Source organism: Panicum virgatum, chromosome 5K (assembly GCF_016808335.1).
Source record: "Panicum virgatum strain AP13 chromosome 5K, P.virgatum_v5, whole genome shotgun sequence".
Lineage (NCBI taxonomy): Eukaryota > Viridiplantae > Streptophyta > Magnoliopsida > Poales > Poaceae > Panicum > Panicum virgatum.
In genome coordinates, this window is record NC_053140.1 from 6,502,069 (window position 1) to 6,521,309 (window position 19,241).

Here is a 19,241-nt window from a genome sequence, read left to right on the forward strand (position 1 = left end):
TCACGAAACAATAAAATTCAGAGTTTTCAAACCAAAATCTACTGAAAAAAATGAGCAATAGTTCATTTCAAAAATTAAAACTAAACAGTAACTATAAGATAGCAGTTAAAATGTGAGCTTCAGCAGATGTGTGATCAAACATACTAGATTCGACTTTGGTATGAGAGGAAGAAAAGCAGCAATGGCATTCGACTTTAAAGGGGAGCAATATTCCGAGTTAAATAATAAATGTGCATACAAGTGGTTTCCTTGCATATTTTCAGAAAGCAATACATTTTACGCATGTATCAGTAACACTAATTACGCATGAACACTTAACACAATCATACAAAACACTTTCAGAAGCAGTACATTCTAGTTTTGCATGCAATGCAGCATGCTACTTGTTGCAGCATCAAACAACTCGCATTCACAACAACCTCCCTGGTTGCTTTGCTGCTAGTAGCTCGATCTCTGGCACACACTTAGACGAGGAACACGGTGAACTGGAGCACGGTCTCGACGCCGTCGGTCTCGAGCAGCGCGCCGGACGCCGCCACGCCTCCGGGCCTGACCACGGCCACCTTGGCGAAGCCCTTGGCGCCGACGTACTTGCCGGTGCCGCCGACGATGGCGAGGTGGGACTCCGAGTCGGCGGTGCGGTGCACGCCGAAGAAGCTGATGGTGTCCTCGAAGCCGCCCTCCTTGAACATGGCCGTGACCGCCACCGTCTGGCTGACGCCCTCCTGCGAGCTGGCGATGTAGAAGCCCTGCGCCCGGCCCACCGCCGCGGACCCCAGCCCCGGCGCCTCCGTCAGCTCGTCGTCCACCACCGTCATGGTCCCGAAGAGGAGCTTCTGCAGCGTGGTGCCCTGCGGGAGGCTGCCGCCGGCGAAGACGGGCACGCCGCTCCCGCCGTTGCCACCGTTGCCGTTGTTGCCGACGGACTTGGCGGCGTTGGTGGCGCCGCCGAGGCCCGTGAGGAAGGGGATGTTGTTGTTGTCGATGGCGCCCGCCGCGCCGGAGTTGACGTTGACGCCGCTGTTGAGCGGCAGCACGGCGCCGTTGGGGCGCGCGAAGGGGAGCTGCGCCGTGACCGCCGCGTTGTCGACGATGCCGGCCACGATGCGCGCCGACGGGTTCGTGCCGCCCAGGATGTCGTGCATGAAGAAGACCATCCCGTGGTCGCCAGCGCCGCCCGCCCCCACCGGGATCGTGCTGGCGGCGATCGGAGCTGCCGCAGCCGGGATGGCATTGGCATCGACCGGTGCGTCAGCAGCCACGGGCGCCACGGCCGGTGTGGCAGCTGGAGCAGCAGCGGCGGCACCAGCACCGGCACCAATGTCGTCGGAGCTCAGTTGGCGCGTCAGCCTCGCCGCGGCGGCGCCGGACGCGATGAGCAGCAGGACAAGGAGGGAAGAGAGGGTGACGATGGCTGGCTTCTTGAACGCCATCTGAAGCTGTCTCTCTCTCCGCTGTGCCTGCACTGATGGTGCTGTCACTGGCTGCTCTAGTGCTCTCCCTGCTCTCCGAGCTGCGACTGTGAATGATGTTGGGTTGAGTCACTCGGGCATGAGATCTCTCGATATATAGAGATGCTCATTTGAAAATTTTGATGGCTTGATCGTTGAGTGGTTGGTGGCGGAGGAGTCGCTCACTTGCTCATCGGAGGAAGAACCAATGGTTTGGTTGCTGCGCTCGCGTGTCGTCGCGCTGTCTCTCTGTTCGCATGGGCGCTGGACAGCACACGTCACGTGCTGCGCAACTGCTCCACCACGCGCGCGCTGCTCATGGGCGCGGGCGCGGGCGCGGCCCATCTTCAGAGCCCCGTTAAAGGCCCAGCAATATTGATTTCGCGGGAGCGGGGGCCCAGTGACTCCGGCAGGCTGGGCAAACGTTTCGAGTCAAGCTTTTTTATTGGCAACTCAATAAAAAAACCATCAAATCACCTCATGTGTGACTGTCGGTCAAATCATCATAGAGTTGAATAAATTTTCTATTGTTAAAATAATTGAAAAATAGTTTCACAACTAAAAAAATTGTTCTAACAAAACACGAGTAGACATATTTTGTTAGATCAATTTTAGGCAAAAAAAATCTGAAATTCCGAAGGAGTAGGCTGCCGTGAGTCTACTCGGTCACACGCGTGATCCGAGCAGCATCCGGTCCAGACGGCACACAGAGGCGGAAGTCACGTTCTTCGATCCGATCGGACCTGAACCCCGGAATGCTGAGTTTAAAGTCGACCGTAACTCTAGCAACTTACGGTCGATTCTTTTTCCTCCCCCTTTCCCTTCCCCGCACCTTTCCCCTTCCTTTCCTCCCCATTCTCTCACGACGGATCGGGATCCCGCGCCTCCCCGCTGCCGACTCCCCGCCGACCGTCGCTCCCCTTCCTCCCCCGGAGCCGCGCTCCCTTCCCTCCCCCTGAGTCTGCTCCCCTTCCTCCCTGGAGCAGCCGCACCTCCCCCGCGGCCGCCGCCGCCTCCATCGTTGGACCGCCTCCATGGGACGCCGCGCACTCCCTCGCCGCCGGCGGCGCCGGATCCGCCTCCCTGGGCCGCCGCGCGCTTGCCCGCCGTCGCCGCCGCCGGATCCCGGCTCCCTGTGCTGTGCGGCGGGGGATGGGCAGCGCGGTGGGCTGCTGCGCGCTTGCCCGCCGCCACCGCCGCCGGATCCGGCTCCCTGCGCTGTGCGGCGGGGGATGGGCGACGCGGTGCACCGCCGACGGGCCGGCGGCGTCGGCGGGGGAGGTAGGTTTTTTTTTATTATTTTACAAATTTTTTTTACCGACCAAAATTTTACCCAAATTTTTTTTCTTTTTGATTTTGATGCAATTTTTTTTATTCTAAGTATTTTTTTTCGGATGCAAATTTTTTTCTATTCTGGATACAAATTTTCTCAAACTTTTTGTCTCTCAAATTTTTGTTTCTAACTTTTTCTCGTCAAAAAATTTTCTCTCCAAAATTTCTCTTAGAATTTTTTTTTCTAAAATCGGAAAACGACAAAAAAATTACTAAAAACGAAAAAAACAAACAGTCGGGAGATTGAAGCCCCTCTCTACGGTTAGCCGTAAATTAGCGATACCACTTGAACCCGACCGATGCGGGCTCTAGAAGACTGTAGAGATTTTTTCCCCTGGCCGGCTGGCCGCACCTTTTTCTTGGCCGCTTGCGTGGTGAAATGGCTTCGAATTCCACGGACCACGGGCGAGTCGAAGAAGGGTGGCGCGGTGAAAGGACACAACCCCCTTCGTCCAACCAGTGCCGTCACCATCGGGGCGTCGAGAGGTCTGCGCGGTTTCCTGTCAGCGGCCGCCGGGTCCACTGCCATCCGCCGCCGGTGGCGCCGTCCGGGCCAGTGGCCACCACCGTGCCGTGCCGGAGAGCGGATTTTGTGCCGCGCGCCAGTGCGCCGGCTATCTGTACGGTGGGGATGACGTTGAGATCAGCGACGGGAGGTACGATGGTGTACATTAAGTGTATGTAGGAACAGCTTGCAACGTATTCGAGTTTGTCGTTATATTTTAATGCACATGGACCGAGGGAGCAGGTGGACGCGTGGCTTCGGAGGTTTCCGGAGAGAGAATCTCGCACAGTACAATACCACTTGTAGAACACCACTTGTATAACCCAGTACTCAGAGTTGGAATCTTCAACATTAGAACCCATAGTAAATAGGACTGGCGGTCCAATTTCATCACGCCCTAGCAGATTAAAATAAAGAAAAATAAAGAAACTTCAACAGTTGAGCAATTAAATTTCTCCTCATACAGTGCGCCAACTTTTTGTGAATCACAAAATAAAGGAAAATAACTTTGTGCATGAAGAAATAAAGAATATCAAAATATTTAACACACGAATACAAATATTTTTGCAAGAAATTGAGAGCATCATCCAATCAATTATTTGGTACACTAACACGTACAACTAATTACATGAGGTCATGCACAACTATTTGTGCATCACACGATTTGAGATATTATTTGTTCAAGATGCACATATATTTTTGGATGCTAAAAATATTTAATTATCTTTTAATCAATATCTATGCAAAAGATATTTACCAAAATTTGCGGGTGACGCAAATATGTTATCAAACATGAATAATAGTAATTGTTACACACGTGCTCTTTGCTCTATGACATATGTGGAGGACTGCAGGTTGGGCTAGATGAGAGGTCGAGTGCTTCCCTTGCGCACCTGACTTGATCCAACTGTAAATAATAAAAACATGAATATGCACATATCATTTTGATGCAGATAGAAAAATGTCCAAACCATGGAACATGTGAGATGCATATATTTTAGTGCAGATAGAAAATGTCGAGACTATTGAAAATAGGAGATGCACAAATTTGTGTGCACACATCATTTTTTACAAGCTATGAAATAAATCAAGCAATAGAAATATACTAGATTGCACATAGTTTTGTGCACACGGAATATCACAATAAAATGTGTGTTGATCCTCATTCTTCATAAACAACTAATACAAATTAAAAAGGTACAAGACTCCGCGTATTCTTGTGCAAATAGACTATTGCCTAAAATATTTAGATGCATATTCTTTACAAACCACAAAAAGGAATTAGCCAAGAGTGGAATAAAAGGCTGCACATATTTTGTGCCAATAAAAAATTTCGAAATTTGTTCACCTCAATATGATGAGACTGTTTCTCAAACAAGAATCAATCTAAATGTTCGATAGACGATGAAGCATCCTATTTGGTGTAGAAAGTTATATCTTTTTCTTGCAATAAACGAACACACAAGAATCATAAATTGAGGTTCACAGATTACCTCTTGGCCGGCATTGTGCTGTGATGCCTAGCATCGCCCTCCACCGGTTACTGCTTATTGAGGCAATGCACAAGAACAAGTGATGCTCCCTCAAGGAAGCACTGCAGCTTGCGCACCCAGAGGCAGGAGCTCGAGCTTCAGTGCAGCGTGAACACATGGAGCACTTGGCCTGGATGCCAGATCCAGCCGCAGCAGCTTTGCTAAGCAAGATTCAACACAATGCACGAGATCTGGCTGCCGTTTAGTCGTCATCACCGTTCCTCTGCACGTATACGAACAATTTGTTCTGCCCCCCATATGGTTTGCTTGATTCACTGAAGCCACATGATGAATCATGCTGCTCACTGTCTAAATCATGGAACATTTGCAAATGCACACGACTAATTCATCGAGAACATGACTACTCATATGCTAGAACGTACCTTCCCATTCCGTCTTGTTGGCCCAGTGAGCCCGTTTCCAAATCCTCTTTCGTTGCTGGCGCATCCAAGGCTTGCTGCTCTGATTGCATCATATCTTCGTTAAGATCCAGTAATTGATCTTTGTTGAAATCGATACCGATAACACCTGCATGCTCCTTGCCTATCCGTTGCGCCATCCACTTGAGCTTAAACTGGAAGCACACCATGAGCCCCACGCCCCTGTGAAATCAACAGATCAGATCACTGCCAATCGACACGACCAACCAACGGATTGGAGGGGGCAAAAAATGGGGGAAATCGTTTCTAGTCCCCTCGAATTCCAAGGTTCAGGATCCAACCTTAGTGCGCCGAGGGAGACAACGTGCCGGGCAGCCGGCCGGCTTCGTGAAGTCAACGCCGAGGAAGATTCCACCAACCGCTTCCCCGCCGCGGTCGAGAGGCTTCATCGCGGCGGCCCCCGGCGACACTAGAGCTGGTCGGAGGCCCCGACAAGATTAGCGCTGGTCTGCGGTCCGCGTCGAAGTCGTATGCGGCCGCCTCCTTATCCGCCGGCCGCCGGCGCCACCACTGCGCTCGCACCGGCACCCCGGTCACGCCGCCTCCGAGACCTCCCCAGTTCCTGCACCTCGCCGGCGTGGCGGCGGCTCCACTGTCCTTGGATCTCTATCTCGAGGCCAGGAAGATGCAAGATGGCCGGTCGGAGAAGAAACATCGAGATCAAGATTTTTTTTGCCCATCATGTGGGGCCGTATACTGATGTATTCTTCTTTTAATAATTTAGGTATATATAATAGAGAAGGGAAGAAAATTCAATGACGGTTCCGTATCCCAAGAACGAGCGGTCGAACAGGATAGGTGTCTGTCCGTTCAGATACCCGGCGGAATGGCAGCGGGCGGCTCATTTTAATTTCCCGTGCCGTATCGGCCGCGGCGGAGCCACGTGGCTGCCCGTAACCACACATGTTAAAACCACCAGCTCCGCTGCTCTGCACGCTTCCTCACGGCACGGCCGTTGCTCTCGTCTCCCGTTTCACCAACCGACCATGCCTGCTTCCGCTACCCTGCCCGCGCTCGTCGTCGGCCTCCCGGCCCTCCTCGGCGCGTGCCGCCCCGCCGCCACGACGGACACCATCTCACCCGGCCGGGCCCTCGCCGGCGGCGGCGCCAGGATCCTCTCCAACAACAGCAAGTTCACGCTCGGCTTCTTCAGAGCTCCCGACGGGAACGCCGTCTGATCGCCCGACAAGTGGTACCTCGGCGTATGGTTCACCGCGGTCCCCAGGCTGACCATGGTGTGGGTGGACAACGGCGCGAACCCAGTCATAGACGCCGACGCCGCCTCGCCAGAGCTCACCGTGTCCGGCTCCGGCGGCGGCGACCTCGTCGTCGTGAACCAGGCCGGCGCCGTCAAGTCCGTAACCTGGTCTGCCAGATCCGCCCACGACGACGACCCGGCCAAGAACGCCACCAACACCACTGTCGTTGTGCTCCTTGTTGGGATCTTAGCTTCTTAGACGCCCAGACAGGGAGCATGAACAGTATGGAGATGGCAATAAAAGTAGGTGCTAAATTCTCCAATAATAATCAGAAAATTCAACCTTTTACACTTTGGAGAGGGGGGCTATTTATACCCCTAGCCCTCGGTTAGGTTTTCCTAAATTGCCCCCTCCCAACTTATTTACAGCTCACTTTTAGCCGGTTTCGGGGTAAAATTACAAGATGAGAGGTGTACAAATCCGACCTTCTCACGTATTCGAGAGGTGTACAAATCCGACCTTCTCACATATTCACATTTCACACACATATCTACAACCGACGAAGGTTTTCACAACATTCGGGGACCTCCGGGAGTCACAGCCATGAAGGTTCCATCAACGAGCAATCAGCCGTCACCTTCGTTCCCGAAGTTGATCCCTTTACCCGAAGGTCCTGGTCTTCGAACTTGTGTTTCTGAGCAACCGTTCGTAGGCGATATCCTTCGTCACCGAAGGTATTGGTCTTTGCGCTTGCGCTTCTGGGCAGCCATCCGTCACCTTCGGCCTACAGAAGGTGATATCCTTCATCCCGAAGGTCATGATCTTTGAGCTTGCGCTTCTTAGTATTCATCCGATACCTTCGGGTATGCTTGGCTTCCTCTCGTTGGGCCCTGCAAACGAGTTAGGGAGCATTTCCGAGGGTGAGGGCTTGACCCGAAGGTCCAATCCCCAACATTAGCCCCTCGAGGGCGAGGTCCGAAGCCGACGGTCCGAACCTGCGTTGAAGAAGAAGATTGCAAGTAACCTTCGGGAAGCTCCCGAGGAAAAACGTCTCCCGAACCATCGGCTGCAACGGTAAGTTTTGGTGTTGTACGTGTCGGGCTCCTATTGCGCCGCTTGGGTGGCCGACTCCTCGATTTTACCGTTGGTACTGTTGCTTTCCCTCGCCTATATAAGCGGAGGGGGGGTAAATTCTGTGCCCTCTCGAGCTTTGCATACCTTCGGCGCTTTCCACTATAAAGCGTTTCTTTCGAAGATTCCGTTTTCATGCGTGGTCAAACTTGTTGTTTTCCTTGGTGTAAGTGGATTTGTGGTTCATGGCTCGTACTAAGCAAACAGCGAGGTTGATCGAAGGTTCGTTTGAACCCTTTTTCCTAATTTGGCTTTCTTCGTTTTTGTGTAGATATGGCATTCATTAAGAGGGCAGTTCTTCGTGTAGACTCTGGTCCAGCTCCCGAAGGAGAGGCGGGTGGTTCGCAGCCTTCTCAGCAGCAGCAGTCCAGCGAGAGCCTTTCGGCGGTGTCCGCGGACGTGTCGGAACTAATGGCTCCGGAGAAACGTAAGACTTTGCTTTTCGAGCCATCTGTCGTTTCTCAGAGCACGATAGACTTCTACGTTTCGATGGGCTCTTTCGCCGAGGGGGTTTGTCGCCCTCCAGGGGCAGAATTGATTCCTGTACCGGAGACCGGCGAGGTTGTGGTCTTTAATGATTTTTTACAGCGGGGCTTAGGTTTCCGATGGATCCAATTGTGCCGAAGCTTTTGGAGCCATTTAACGTGAAGCTCCACCACTTTACCCCGAACGGGATTGTTGCATTGGCCAAGTTTCTGTGGGTGGTGCGGACCTTTGGAGGGGAAGTGTCCGTGGATGCCTTTTGTAGGCTTTTTCAGCTGCACTGCCAGCCTCGTAAGGTCTATGTAGATGATGATGCCGAGCTTAGCGAGGTTCAGAACGGCTGCTGCACCTTCGTTCCTCGCAAGCCGAACAAAAGGACCGGCCTAGAGAGGGTTATGCTCTCGACGGCTTACAAGAACAAGTGGGAGGGAAACTGGTTGGGATACTGGTTTTACGCCAAGATTGGCTTCCCTGATCCCGAAGGTTCTGTCGAGGAGAAGTATCTGCTGGCTTCGGACATTGAGATGTTCAATCACGTCTATCAGCCTGCCTTCAGCAAGTGTGGGCCGGGTTTCAAATCGTGTCTGGAAGCCTTCATGACGGCTTGCCAAGTTTGTGGGGGCAGGGATGCTCTCGAGGAATTTCTGGCTGCGAAGGTTTGGCCTTTGGCTGCTAGTTGGTCTCCGTCGAGGTTCGAGCGCAAGCGCTTTGCTGGCTTGAAGTATGATGTGACTTCTCTGTTTTTGGGCTTCGGAGGCCCGAAGGTTCCAGTGACGAAGTTATTGTGGGTGAGCTGGAGCGGCAGGCTGCGGAGATACTGGGTCCTTGGAACAAAAAGGAGTATCATTCCTTGGTGGAGGTGTACGGCGGTAACCTTCGGTTGAACCGGTGTTTGACTGAGATGGGCGTGGCCTACGAGGCTCGGCCGGTGCCGGCGAACACCGTTCCAAGAATGACTCCGCCGGGGAACGTTGGTTCGGAGGTTCCTGGGTCGAAGTCCAGAGGTAACGCTAAGGTGGAGTTGGCGGGGAGCTCCGGGGCTGTTGGCATGCGAGGTCGCGGGCGCGGTCGGAAACCTTCGAGCACGAAGGTTTCTGTTGTTAGGGCTCAGAGCGCCAAGAGGAAGGCGCAAGATGAGGAGGTTTCTTCGGGCGACAGCGGTACGCCCTCATTCATGGAAGAGCTCATGGGGACGGTGGGCGGAGAGATTGTAGTTCCCGAGGGGAGGCTTTTTAGATCTCGTTATGATCTTAGCGATGAGTACGGGACCATGCTTTTTGGTTCCGGCCATCGGGTTGAGGTGGCGAGAGCTCTGATTAACTTTCACTGTTCCTCCAAAGGTATGACAAAACGCCGGAGGATTCAGAGCCTTGTCAAGACTGGGGCCAAGCCTGCGGACATTCCGATGCCGCCTGAGCCTAAGCCTACTAGGCCTGTGATTGGTGTCCCGAAGGATGCAGCGCCGACGGCGGCGGTCGCCACACCTTCCCTTGCGGCGGGTGCCGAGGAGGGGGAGATCGCGGTTGGTGAGACGTTGCTCTCTCTCAAGGGCGGGGATTTCCCAAGCGGAGCCTCGGCTCTACCTTCGGATAGGGAGGTGGAGGTTCTGGAGGGGTTGAGCTTCGATGAAGCCGGTAAGCTTTGTTTCCTTGGTTTTGACAACCCTTGGTTTGTTTGTGATCTTAGATGGCCCCTCTTTTTATTTCCTTCGCAGCTGTGTCTGCGTCGATGAAGCAACTTTTGGCAGTGATGCATGGGCCTGGAACGACTGGGATTCTTCCCCCTGAAAAGGGTAAGGCGGGGTCTGATTGTGTTTAGCTTTTGTTCTCTTCTTGTTGTCCCCGAAGGTGATTTAGTGTTTGATTCAGAGTTTAATGCAGTCGTGGCAGAAACGTCCACCTCTGATGCTGCATTTATCGTGGCCGACTTGAGCAAGAAGCTTGCCCACGCTAGCCGTATTTTGATGCAAAAGGCCAAGGCGGACGCGGACCTTCGGGTCAAGAGCGTCACTGAGAAGCTGAGCCTGTCGGAGAAGCTACGGCGGGCTGAGGCGGAAGTTCTCGCTCTGAGGGATGAGAATGCACAATTGAAGGGGAAGTGCACCAGGCTGGTGGCGGCAGTGAGGGACAACGAGAGGGTTCTTGAAAACCTTCGGAAGACGGTAGAGGATGACGCCAATGAGAAGAAAGCTCTTAGGGATAAGGTTAGTGAGTTGGATGCGATTCAAACTAGGGTGGCGGAGCTCGAGGGGGTTTTCTCGGAGGTTGCCGCTCGGGCCGACGTGGTGTACCAAGAGTACAGGAAGGCTCTTGCTGCCCTTGGAGCGAAGCCTTTGCCCTTGCCTGAGCCGGCCGAAGGTCCCCAAGTTTTCTTTCAACTTTTGGACTGGTTGCTATCGGAGTTCGAGGGCCTCGGGGAGGTGATGAGCGTTGCGAATGATAACGCGGCGTCCATCTCCTTCAAGGGGCTTGTTAGGAACCTTCTCCGTGCCGGCGCCGTCGACCTCTCTAAGATCGAAGGGGACTTTCAGTACGTTGCCTACGAGGGTTTGTCCGAAGAGGTTGACAGAATTTAGAATGTCAAGATTGTATACTTCGAGCGCTTCTGGGAGCCTTCGGGGAAGGTTGCTGTTAGGACCCTCGCGGCTGCTGCGACAGGGGTAAGCTTTCTTTCAGAAGGCTCTGAGTTTTTTCTTTGTTTTTGGCTTTCTTGTAGTAAAACTTTGTTATTTGTGCAGGAATTAAATCCTGATCAACCTTCGGGGGTCGATGGGACACACGAAGCGAGCAGGTCTCCTTCGGGACGCAAAGCGGACGGATCGCCGAGAGCTCAAGTGTAAAGATTAGCTTGTAGGGGTTTGTTTTGGGGGCTTTAGAACTTGTTTGTAAATATTCCCATGCTGCAAGATGTGAACAACGCTAGGGTTTCGATGAGCTGGGAGGCTTTCAGCCTTGCTCGTCCTGGATGCAGTGTTGCAGAATACTTGTGCTGGTCCGGACGTGATTCATTGTAACCTTTTTTTCTTTCGTTCGCGTGTTAACTTCGCGTTGCTTCTCGATGCGTATATACTCTCGGGATTGTTTTTTCCGGGTCTTCTTGTTGCCCATCCTTCGGGCTGCCTCTCTGTGTGCATCCTTCGAGATGCCTCTCTGTGTGCATCCTTCGAGATGCCTTTGATCGGGAATCCTTGGAGATGACTCTTTTGAATGCATCCTTCAAGGTGCTGTGTTTTGTGCACCATTCGAGGTGCCTTGTGATGTGCATCCTTCGAGGAGCCTTGTGATGTGCATCCTTCGAGGTGCTGTTTTGGTGCATCCTTCGAGGTGCCTTGTGATTTGCATCCTTCGAGTTGCCTTGTGATGTGCATCCTTTGTGGTGCCTTGTTGTGTGATGTGTTAGGCATATTTGCACCTGAGGTTTGCAGAGTAGTACTGTCGTGGGGCTCTTGGAGAAAAACGTCTCCCTCCCCAGCCTTTGTTTTCTCTTGCCGAAGGATCTTCTTGGAGGTAATTTGCTATTGTCCGAGGCGACGCTCGTTAGGGCGGTTCTTGAAAAAACGTCTCCCCCCTTCCTAACGAGTCATTGCCCGGAGACATTTTGTGAAGAAGAAGTGTTTGGTATTCCGATAGATGATTTGTTTGCTAACGAGGCAACGCGCGGAAACTTTGTATTTTGTGAAAAAACGTCTCCCCCCTTTCTTTGCGCGCTGTTGTCTTCGAAGGGTTTTGTTCTTTTCGTTGCTGGGTAAATTGAATGATGTGTGCCGATGGTTAGGATGGAAAAAACATCTCCCCCCTTTCTAGCATCCATCCTTCGATTTTTCCTTAGTTATTTTGGGTTCGGACCTTTTGAAAGGTCGAAGCCCCTTGGCGTTTTTGTGATTGTTTCCGTTTTTTGCCGAATGTTTTTTGGTTCGGACCTTTTAAAAGGTCGAATCCCCTTGGCGTTTGTTTTGCATTTATTGTGCCTTTTGTGCCGAAGTTTTTTTTTCGGACCTTTTTGAAGGTCGAAACCCCTTGGCGTTTGTTTTGCACTTATTGTGACTTTTGTGCCGAAGGTTTTTTTGGTTCGGACCTTTTTGAAGGTCGAAGCCCCTTGGCGTTTGTTTTGCACTTATTGTGCCTTTTGTGCCGAAGGTTTTTTGGTTCAGACCTTTTTGAAGGTCGAAGCCCCTTGGCGTTTGTTTTGCACTTATTGTGCCTTTTGTGCCGAAGGTTTTTTGGTTCGGACCTTTTTGAAGGTCGAAGCCCCTTGGCGTTTGCTTGGATAAGTATGCAAAGTTTACGGATTTTGTTTACTTTACTAACTTATTGTTTTGTGTAGCATATAGATATTTGCCGAAGCTTGCCATTTGGGCTGGTTAGGCGAAGGTGACACTTTGTTTGGGGGAATTTCATTTCATTGAAATGGTTTACAATGGGTCCGCCTCGTCAAAAACCTCACCTCCGGTGTGGAGTTTCCTCCCTGTGAGGAAAAGAGTACGCCCCTTTTACAAAGTAAAGAGAACTGAAAGAGTTTGCGAAGGTTTGCAATCGCTTATAGTTTCGCGGTGCGACCTTTTTACAATCTTAAATGTAGTACTTTTTAAGGCTGTCCGCATTCCAAGGATGCTGCAGCTCATTGCCTTCGGCGTCAGACAGGTGATATGACCCTCACCTGTTGCACTTGATTACTAGGAATGACCCTTCCCACTTGGATTCAAGTTTGCCGGAGGTTTCTGCGTTTGGTTTTCTTTTTAGGACCCAGTCTCCGATTGTGATGCTCTTTTTTATGACCTTCTTGTCCCTCCATTTCGTGGTTTCTTGCTGATACTTTTCTATGTTTTCCGAGGCTTGTAGGATGTCTAGCTCCATGAGGTCTTTGTCATCCGAGGGGATGGCCTCAACTTGGTGGGTTACCCTTAGGTTTCGGTTTTTGAGCTCCTCTGGTGTCATTGCTTCGGCACCGTAGAGGAGCCTAAATGGGGTGAACTTGGTGGTTCTTGATTCTGATGTGTTGTGGGACCAGATGACCTTCGAGAGTTCATCGGCCCATTTGCCCTTTTTTGATCAAACATGCACTTTTTGATGCTGCCGAAGATGATGCCATTGGCTCTTTCGACGGCCCCGTTGAATTGCGGGTGGTACACCGAGGCAAAGATTACCTTCGTACCCACACTGTAACAGAATTCTCTGAAAAGCTGTGAATCAAACTGTTTGCCGTTATCTACAGTGATCTATCTTCTCACGTATTCGAGAGGTGTACAAATCCGACCTTCTCACATATTCACGTTTCACACACATATCTACAACCGACGAAGGTTTTCACAACCTTTGGGTACCTCCGGAAGTCACAGCCATGAAGGTTCCATCAACGAGCAATCAGCCGTTACCTTTGTTCCCGAAGTTGATCCCTTTACCCGAAGGTCCTGGTATTCGAACTTGTGTTTCTGAGCAACCGTTCGTCACCTTCGGTCGGACGAAGGCGATATCCTTCGTCACCGAAGGTATTGGTCTTTACACTTGCGCTTCTGGGCAGCCATCCGTCACCTTCGGTCTACAGAAGGTGATATCCTTCATCTCGAAGGTTATGGTCTTTGAGCTTGCGCTTCTTAGTGTTCATCCGATACCTTTAGATATGCTTGGCTTTCTCTCGTTGGACCCTGCAAACGAGTTAGGGAGCATTTTCGAGGGTGAGATCTTGACCCGAAGGTCCAATCCCAACACTCCTCAACAGCTGGAACCTCGTCCTCCTCGACACCTCCAACTCCTCGGCGCCCCGCACGCTGTGGCAGAGCTTCGACCACCCCACCGACACGCTGCTCCCCGGCGCGAAGCTCGGCCGCGAGGCCACCGGCGTGACCCGTCGCCTCGTCTCCAGGAAGAGCGCCGCCACCCCGTCCCCTGGGCCCTACTGCTTCGAGGTCGACCCGGACGCTCCCCAGCTCGTGGTCAAGCTCTGCGGCTCGCCCGTCGCCTACTGGGCCACCGGCGCCTGGAACGGCAGGTACTTCGGCAACATCCCGGAGCTGGCCGGGAACGTGCCCAGCTTCCACCTCGCGTTCGTCGACGACGCCCGGGAAGAGTACCTCCAGTTCAACGTGACCGCCGAGGCTACGGTGACGCGCAACATCGTCGACGTCGACGGCCAGAACAAGCACCAGGTCTGGATCGACGCGTCGCAGGCCTGGCTCACGCTCTACGCCGGCCCCAAGGCGCCGTGCGACGTGTACGCCGCCTGCGGGCCTTTCGCCGTCTGCAGCTACGCCACCGGGCTGCAGCCCTGCGGCTGCATGAAGGGCTTCTCGGTGAGGTCGCCGGTGGAGTGGGAGCAGGGTGATCGGACAGGAGGGTGTGTCAGGGATGCAGCTCTGGATTGTACTTCTGGTAACAGCACGGCATCTTCAACTGATGGGTTCCACTCCATGCCTGGCATTGGGCTGCCTGACAGAGGGCGTGGCATGCAGAACGTTAGGAGCTCGGCTGAATGCTCAACGGCTTGTCTGAAGAACTGCTCTTGCACCGCGTATTCCTATGGCAGCCAGGGGTTGTTAGAAGTTTTGGATCAACTAGCAGTAGATCAAGTGGGAGTACTCACTGATTCTTGAGGAATTCGACCTTGCCATCACTGGTTCGTTGGGGAATGACTGCTCTAGGGCAGCGACGCAGGGCACAGAGGCGTCGCGGTGGCGGCGGCGATGGCGAGGTCGGTGAGGGCCGTTGACGCAGCGGGTCGCCGAAGTTGTGGATGGCGGCTCCGGTAGCGGTGACGGCGCGGCACAGTGGTGCTTCCCGTCGCTGACGGCCCCCCTCTCTAGATCGGGTTAGGGTTTGGACGGTGGGAAACTGTAGCGGCGGCAAACCTTGTTGCCAGAGCCTCTAATCCCCACCTCCACTTTATAGGGCTGCGCGACGGGGGCCCACCAGCCTCATCTTGGGCTGGGCGTCCCCGATCAGGACGCGAGTCAAGGTTGGCCCAGTCGTTGGACTGGCCCGGTGGAGATCAATACTAACATTCTCCACCTTGATCTCACATTTGTACTTTAAAATTTCTCAATTTGAACTTAACTCTTTACTTTCTCTTTAGTTGCTTTGCTATTGGCCTCATCTCATTGCAGATCAGTACGTAGGACGTGCCTCATCATGACGGTTATTAGTTACCGTCAGACTTAACAGCCACAATGTACCTTTCTGTATTGAAACAAGACTTTAACCTTTCTTTGGGCCCTTTATTAATCCAGAAATCGTAGGCCTTCCGAAAAACCCATGTCGACTTGGGCGGTAGGCCTTTGGTAAGCGGATCCGCAAGCACTTGCTTGATACTTTGGTGCTCCATGATTTCATATGATTCTGGATTTTCTCCTTTGCAACATATAATCCATTGTCAATGTATTTGGCAGCACACTTGACATGTTGCAATAGGAGTGAAAACATTCGAATGGTATATTGCTGTTGTCTACCATTATCAATTCCGGGTAATAATTTCCTTAACCATTTTGCCTGTCCTGTAGCCTCATATAATGCTAAACTTTGGGTACACGACCCACAATATCACAACTATTTTGCTTTGGAGTTTTTCCACAATAAAACTCCAAACTCGAGTGTTAGCTACTACTGTGGGCTTCACTAAACTCGCCAAAACTTGATTCTTTTTACTCATAACTTTTTGAGAGTAAATATTTCTTTCTTACTTAGCATGAGGCTGACAATATTTTGCAAAATTGCAAAACATTCTATAACTCCATTCCAGTGATCTATTGCTGGACTGGACTTCTGCCAAAATGTCCCGGATACTTGCACTATGTCAGGGTAAATTCTTTTGAGCACTAATTTTGCTTCCAACAGCTGAAGCACATAGAATCTTTTCTTTTGATCGATCATATAACTGTTCCTGGAATCCTGAAAATTCCAAACCTATTACCCTTGACAATAGGACAGGCGTAGGCTTACTCGCATACATACTATATATCTTTTAGAACTCTTTTCTAAGTATGCTCTCTGCGATAGTCCTGATACCTTTTTTTCCGGTGAATTTCCTTTCCTAGAGCGAATGACTCTTCACAGAGATTATTTTTATCAAAACTAGAGGTCAAAATAACCTTCTTTGAACCTTTTCAGGAAAAGGATTTCCCATCTTTTGAACTTTGCATATTTGCAAATTGTCATTTTGCATTGACCTTTACTTAAAACCCAACTTTTCTTTGTTCTCATAAAACTTTAGATACTACTATTCTATGATCTGATATCATCAAGTGGTATCACAATATTCTTTTTTTTCACAACAAAACTATTTTGGTTATGTCATGTATATACTTTCTTGTGCAAATCTCCGTCGGGAGATATTGCTCCAACATCCATCTGATGCAATTCTAAAAGCAGTATGCCATCAATTGCATTTTGATTCTAAAAGAATCCTTTTATGAGACTGAATAAAATATCTCATTATAATTTATTCTTTTCTTTGCACAAAACTTTTTGTCATAAGTCGTGCTTAGCAACTTTTCATATTCCCTCCGGAGTCACGTTTCAATCTTGTAGACCCATTATAGCCTACTATCTTGGCTCCATTAAGAACTTATTCTATGTTCCAAAATAAATTTGGAACTTTTAGGTCTCATTATATCTTCCATGGCTTCTCGCCACGTCGATGAATGAGACAACTCAATTTATGACATTCATACAATGTCAAAACATATGTTGAGACAATTTCAGTGCTTGAATCATAGAAGTGAACATACAGTCCCACTTCTCTTCAAGCCTTAGTTCTCGGCATACTTTACTCTCCAGATTATCCCATCTATTGCAAAGATGGAATATCTTCAAACTTTTGTTTGGGTTTGTTCTTTACAAGCCTCAAAGGGTGCTATAAGCACCACCTTTTCTTTCGGGTGTTTTGAGCCTCAACTTTTTTTCTTTCTATTTAGAGCTGAAAAACTCCAAGAATCTTGTTTATTTTCATGGTTGCGGTATCAACATTATGACCGTTGTACTTTTTTGTCATATTCACTTTAATAGATCATCCTTGCTTTTAAAATGCATCGCATTTAACTTTGCGGGAAAAATTCTCTTTAAATTTTAATCTTTCTTGTCTTTCTAATCTTTCTCCCCCTCGAAATATGGCACAAACTTTGCTGCCATAATTTCGAAACTATTTTTAACACTTGTGAACGAGGAGTCTTTTATTACTTGGTTTATTCACATGATCAAGTCATGCAAACACAACGGGAGTACCATTTCCTCGTTCCATTTCAAGAGCTCATCGGAGTTCTTCTTACTGTTACACTTTCGAAGAACTCATCAGAGTCCTTCATATTACTATACCTTTGCAAGTCATACTTGCAATCTTGACTTTTGGTTCATATAAAACCTTCTTTTGTCCATCGACTATTTTCAAGTCACTATCCAACATGACACTATTGAAGTGCATGAGTATTTCTGGGATAGCTTAAAAGGCTCCCCCAGACTTTTTCTCTTTTCTGTGATACTCAAGTAGCACATGAGTCATCACAAACTTTCCCTGCCATGCAGGACATGAATGGCACACATGTTTAATTCAACGTTGGTCAAATTGAACATGCATCTTACTCATTTCAACCATTGTCTTCATTATTGAAGGACAAAAAAAAACATTTTATAGTGACAAAACTTTAGTCACAATGACTAAAATATGCATATATACTTTCTTTTCTGATTAAATCTTCTCGTTGGTTCCAATTTAATTAGAAAATTTAACAAATAACAATACCATGAAAAACTTTCGAAGCAGTTGCTTCTCTTTTCCTTATCAACCAAAAAGGTCAGAATGACACAAGCTCTTTTCTTTCTTAACCTCAACAATGCAGCTGAGTAAACTAAAAAAAAATTGTCTGTAGCATTGAACAAAATCAACTTTTCTTTGCTTATTTCTCTCAACTGGGAAGAATTGTATGCCTTAATTTAACGTTGGTCAAAATTAAAAACATACATTTTTCCGGTACTTTCAATTCTATATCACCGTTGGACAGAAATAGAAATAATGACTAGAATTAAAATTATAATATTGTCATCATCAACTTTGGTCAGAAAATGACAACATTAGAATTAACTTTAATCTTTCTTTTCTTTAAGAGCAAAATAATGCTCAACTTGACACTTAAAATGACAAAATAATGCCAAAAAGTCAACTTTGACTTTAAACAGCGGAAATCTTTCTAAAACTTAAACTTTAAATGTGGATTTTACTTTTTCTCACAGGGAAAAACTCATCTTAGCCTTTCTTTCTTTATTGCAGCGGAAAACTTTTCTTTCTTTTCAGAAGCAACCCTTTATATTTCTCTGTTCTCTGAAAAATTGATCATATTGATGCAAAATTTGTCAGAGATTTAACCTTGAACTTTAAACTCATAATAAAATTATAATATTGTTATCATCAACGTTGGTCAGAAAATAACAATACCATAATTTAACTTTAAATCAATATCTTTCTACTCCTCTATTTAAATTTTCCCGTTGGTTCTAATTTGAATAGAGGATAAAACTTTTACTTTGCAGCGGAAACATAAAAAAAACTATATTCAGGAGCATTATTGTACTCATTTATTCTCTAAACAATATACATGTTGGTGCAAAATTGAATAGAGATCAAATTCTATACAAAATTCTCCCAGAAATGCTTCTGAAAATGATGAGAGGAAAAAATACTGATCTCTTTTCTTTACTGTGCGCTCGACCTGGTCTTGAAAACGGCCCAAGGCCCGCTCGGCGCACAGCGCCCCCGCGTCCTAGACCACAGCGTGGGCCTGGGCCGCGAATTCGGCCCGCGCGCTCACCCCACCTGGGCCGAAACCGGTCCGTCTGCGCGCCAGCCGATCGTGGCCGTTGGATCTCATCCGACGGTCGCCCGTCACTTTCGCCAGGGCAAAATCGGCGCTCGCCCGCTCGCCCGGAAAACCCTAATTCCATTTCTTCTTCCCCTTCTCTCTCTAGCCCGGACCGAGCCGGCGGCGCCGCCGGCGGTCTGACGCCGCCACGCCGCGGCGGACCGGCCGCCACACCATGACCTTGCCATGGTGGCGCGCAAGGCCCTGGGCTTGTTTTCTTTTCTAGCAACGGCTCCGAGGAGCTCATGCGGCCGCCGTCGCCTGCGCCCTTGCGGTCCTCCTCGCCGGCGCCGCGTGCGGCCGGGTCGCGCGCGGCTCCGCCGAGGAGCTT

General features: G+C 49.6%; 2 protein-coding genes and 1 long non-coding RNA gene across 3 annotated transcripts; 1 reads left to right on the plus strand and 2 right to left on the minus strand.

Annotated features, from left to right (window-relative positions):
* Window positions 1–235: 235 nt before the first annotated feature.
* On the minus strand, window positions 236–1,522 carry LOC120710461 (dirigent protein 10-like). The gene has a single exon (XM_039996144.1). The coding sequence runs from the start codon at window positions 1,431–1,433 to the stop codon at window positions 465–467; it is 969 nt and encodes a 322-aa protein (XP_039852078.1). The 5' UTR covers window positions 1,434–1,522; the 3' UTR covers window positions 236–464.
* A 2,561-nt stretch (window positions 1,523–4,083) lies between these two features.
* LOC120705941 lies at window positions 4,084–5,366 on the minus strand. The gene is made up of 3 exons (XR_005688110.1): window positions 5,204–5,366; window positions 4,782–5,095; window positions 4,084–4,195 (listed from the first exon to the last, which is right to left on the minus strand). It is a non-coding gene; the product is annotated as an uncharacterized LOC120705941 (long non-coding RNA).
* Window positions 5,367–13,410: 8,044 nt separating this feature from the next.
* Window positions 13,411–14,659, plus strand: LOC120709613 (G-type lectin S-receptor-like serine/threonine-protein kinase At2g19130). The gene is made up of 2 exons (XM_039995297.1): window positions 13,411–13,558; window positions 13,764–14,659. The coding sequence occupies exons 1-2, from the start codon at window positions 13,411–13,413 to the stop codon at window positions 14,657–14,659; spliced, it is 1,044 nt and encodes a 347-aa protein (XP_039851231.1).
* The last annotated feature ends 4,582 nt before the right edge of the window (window positions 14,660–19,241 follow it).

Excerpts from the sequence above, each read along its gene's own strand:
- LOC120709613 (XM_039995297.1), top strand. The coding sequence starts at position 13,411 with ATGAAGGTTCCATCAACGAGCAATCAGCCGTTACCTTTGTTCCCGAAG. Across the intron at positions 13,559-13,763 it reads GATATCCTTCGTCACCGAAG|GTCCAATCCCAACACTCCTC; the intron begins GTATTGGTCTTT and ends CTTGACCCGAAG.
- LOC120710461 (XM_039996144.1), bottom strand. The coding sequence starts at position 1,433 with ATGGCGTTCAAGAAGCCAGCCATCGTCACCCTCTCTTCCCTCCTTGTC.